Genomic DNA, 1,898 nt, shown 5'->3' with positions numbered 1-1,898 from the left:
ATATATTTTTTTTTTTTCTTAGAAGTAAGACCCTTTTGATTATACACCCGTTGACTTTAGCTCACAATTCTTTTATTCTCTTACTTGTCAACCAACATATAACATCAGCGATGCCTTCCCCAAGATTGTCAAACAAATTTTTATTTTTATTTTTATTCAAATACTTCTTCAACGCTATTAATGTTACATAATTATCAAAAATGAAACCCACTCAAATAGCAGCATCAACAGTGCACATAATATTTTCAGCGAAAAAAAAAAAAAAAAAAAACCAATGCACATGGGCGTATAAGATGTTTTTCTTCCATAATTGCAATTCTTTTTGTCTCTCTACCGCCACTTGCTTGTAAAATAGACCAGTTAGAAATCAACTACATGTGTTAAATATACACAAACAAGATAATGAGTAAATAATTGTTCCTTCTTTCCTCTCCGAGAATTTACACAGTAATTAGGCTACAGAAGGAACTTCCATTTTTTTTTTTTAAGGTCAATCTCCGATCAGTAAATTAAGTCGTGTTGAGCTTGTGGTTTAGTGGGAGTGAAACTGATCCCATGTTTTGAGTACTTATGGCCTCTAAATTTCAACTATAGATGAAAGAGACGAGACGAAATAACATCAATAATTCTCTTTTTTACAATTTTAGAAAAAAAAAAAAACTACAAAAGGAACTAAAAAAAATTACATTAAAGTAAACATATATCAGTGCCAAGAAAAGCCAAGGTAAGAAGGGATGTAAGGATTAATCTCATCAAGGGGTTTCTCATGAGAATTAGCGTTCACATTATCCAGAAAAGAAGATCTGCAAAGTGGGCAAGTGAACTGATTGCAGTCCAGCCACTTCTCAATGCAGTTCATGTGGAAAACATGACCACATTTAGACAGTTGACTGACCACATCTTGTTCCTCAAACTCAGCCAAGCAGATTGAGCAACTCTCTTCCATGGTTTGCCCACTCCTCCTTTGACACGTGCCCCGACCCGGCAAGTCGACGAACCTCGAGACAGGAAGCCATGGCTCAGCAGCAGTGTTGGAGGTAGTGATGTCCATCAATGGCCGCTGGTAAATGAAGGAGACCATTCCCAATATCCCACTCAGAGCTTTCTTGAGTTGGAGAAGCGGGATCCAAACGCAAGTGTAGAAAACAATCGTTGCAACACAAAAATGAGACTGTGAAACCACTAAGAAAATCATTTTTTTTTTCTCTCTTTTTTGCTCTCTAATTGAATTTGCCTTTTTTTTTTTTCCTTTTTTTATTTTATTTTATTTTTTTTTTGTGATTGGCAAATGAGAACTTGGAACAAGGGAATTGGGATGAGAGAAACAAAGGGAAAAGACTGCCCTTTTATAGAGAAACTTGGGAGGCTTGTAGGAGAGAGAGTCAAGTGGTGTATTCCTTAATTTCAAAACTAACGTAACCAATATGCACATCCCCTATTACACTCTGACTTTTGGTGGGTTTTAGGAGTTTCATTAAAATATGTATTTTTTTTAATTGATAATGAATATTAGATGTTTGAAAAATAGTAGCTTAGCGCTTCATATGGAAGAATAATAGTTTTTTTATGTACATATATTAGTGAGTATTGTTTATATATACAAATGATTTTATATACAAAAATCGTCTTTGGACTTTGAAACCGGGGAGGCTGCTGGGCCGGCGCCGACCCCACATCCTCATAGTTCAATATTAAATAATAACAATATAAGATCTTTAAATGTAAACACAACCTTAAAAATGGTAATATTACGCTAACTTCGAAACAGATGCAGGATTACAGTTACGAAAATTAATGATCTGAAGCTGTTGCCAGTCTTTGAACAACGCCTCCCTTAGTGTTATCTCTTAATTATGGTCCATTGTGATTATATATATATATATATATATATATATATG

The 1,898-nt window shown here is 34.5% G+C and overlaps 1 protein-coding gene across 1 annotated transcript; it reads right to left on the bottom strand.

Moving 5' to 3' along the window:
- Positions 1-602: 602 nt before the first annotated feature.
- LOC21396923 (RING-H2 finger protein ATL18) lies at positions 603-1,300 on the bottom strand. Its single transcript, XM_010092433.2, has one exon. It carries the CDS (start codon positions 1,193-1,195, stop codon positions 704-706), a length of 492 nt encoding a protein of 163 aa, XP_010090735.1. The 5' UTR covers positions 1,196-1,300; the 3' UTR covers positions 603-703.
- Positions 1,301-1,898: the final 598 nt, after the last annotated feature.

The sequence above is a fragment of the Morus notabilis genome, unplaced genomic scaffold, assembly GCF_000414095.1.
Source record: "Morus notabilis unplaced genomic scaffold, ASM41409v2 Scaffold338, whole genome shotgun sequence".
Taxonomy (NCBI): domain Eukaryota; kingdom Viridiplantae; phylum Streptophyta; class Magnoliopsida; order Rosales; family Moraceae; genus Morus; species Morus notabilis.
The sequence above is the reverse complement of the archived record's forward strand: the minus strand, read 5'-3'. Positions and strand labels throughout refer to the sequence as shown.

Excerpts from the sequence above, each read along its gene's own strand:
- LOC21396923 (XM_010092433.2), bottom strand. The coding sequence starts at position 1,195 with ATGATTTTCTTAGTGGTTTCACAGTCTCATTTTTGTGTTGCAACGATT.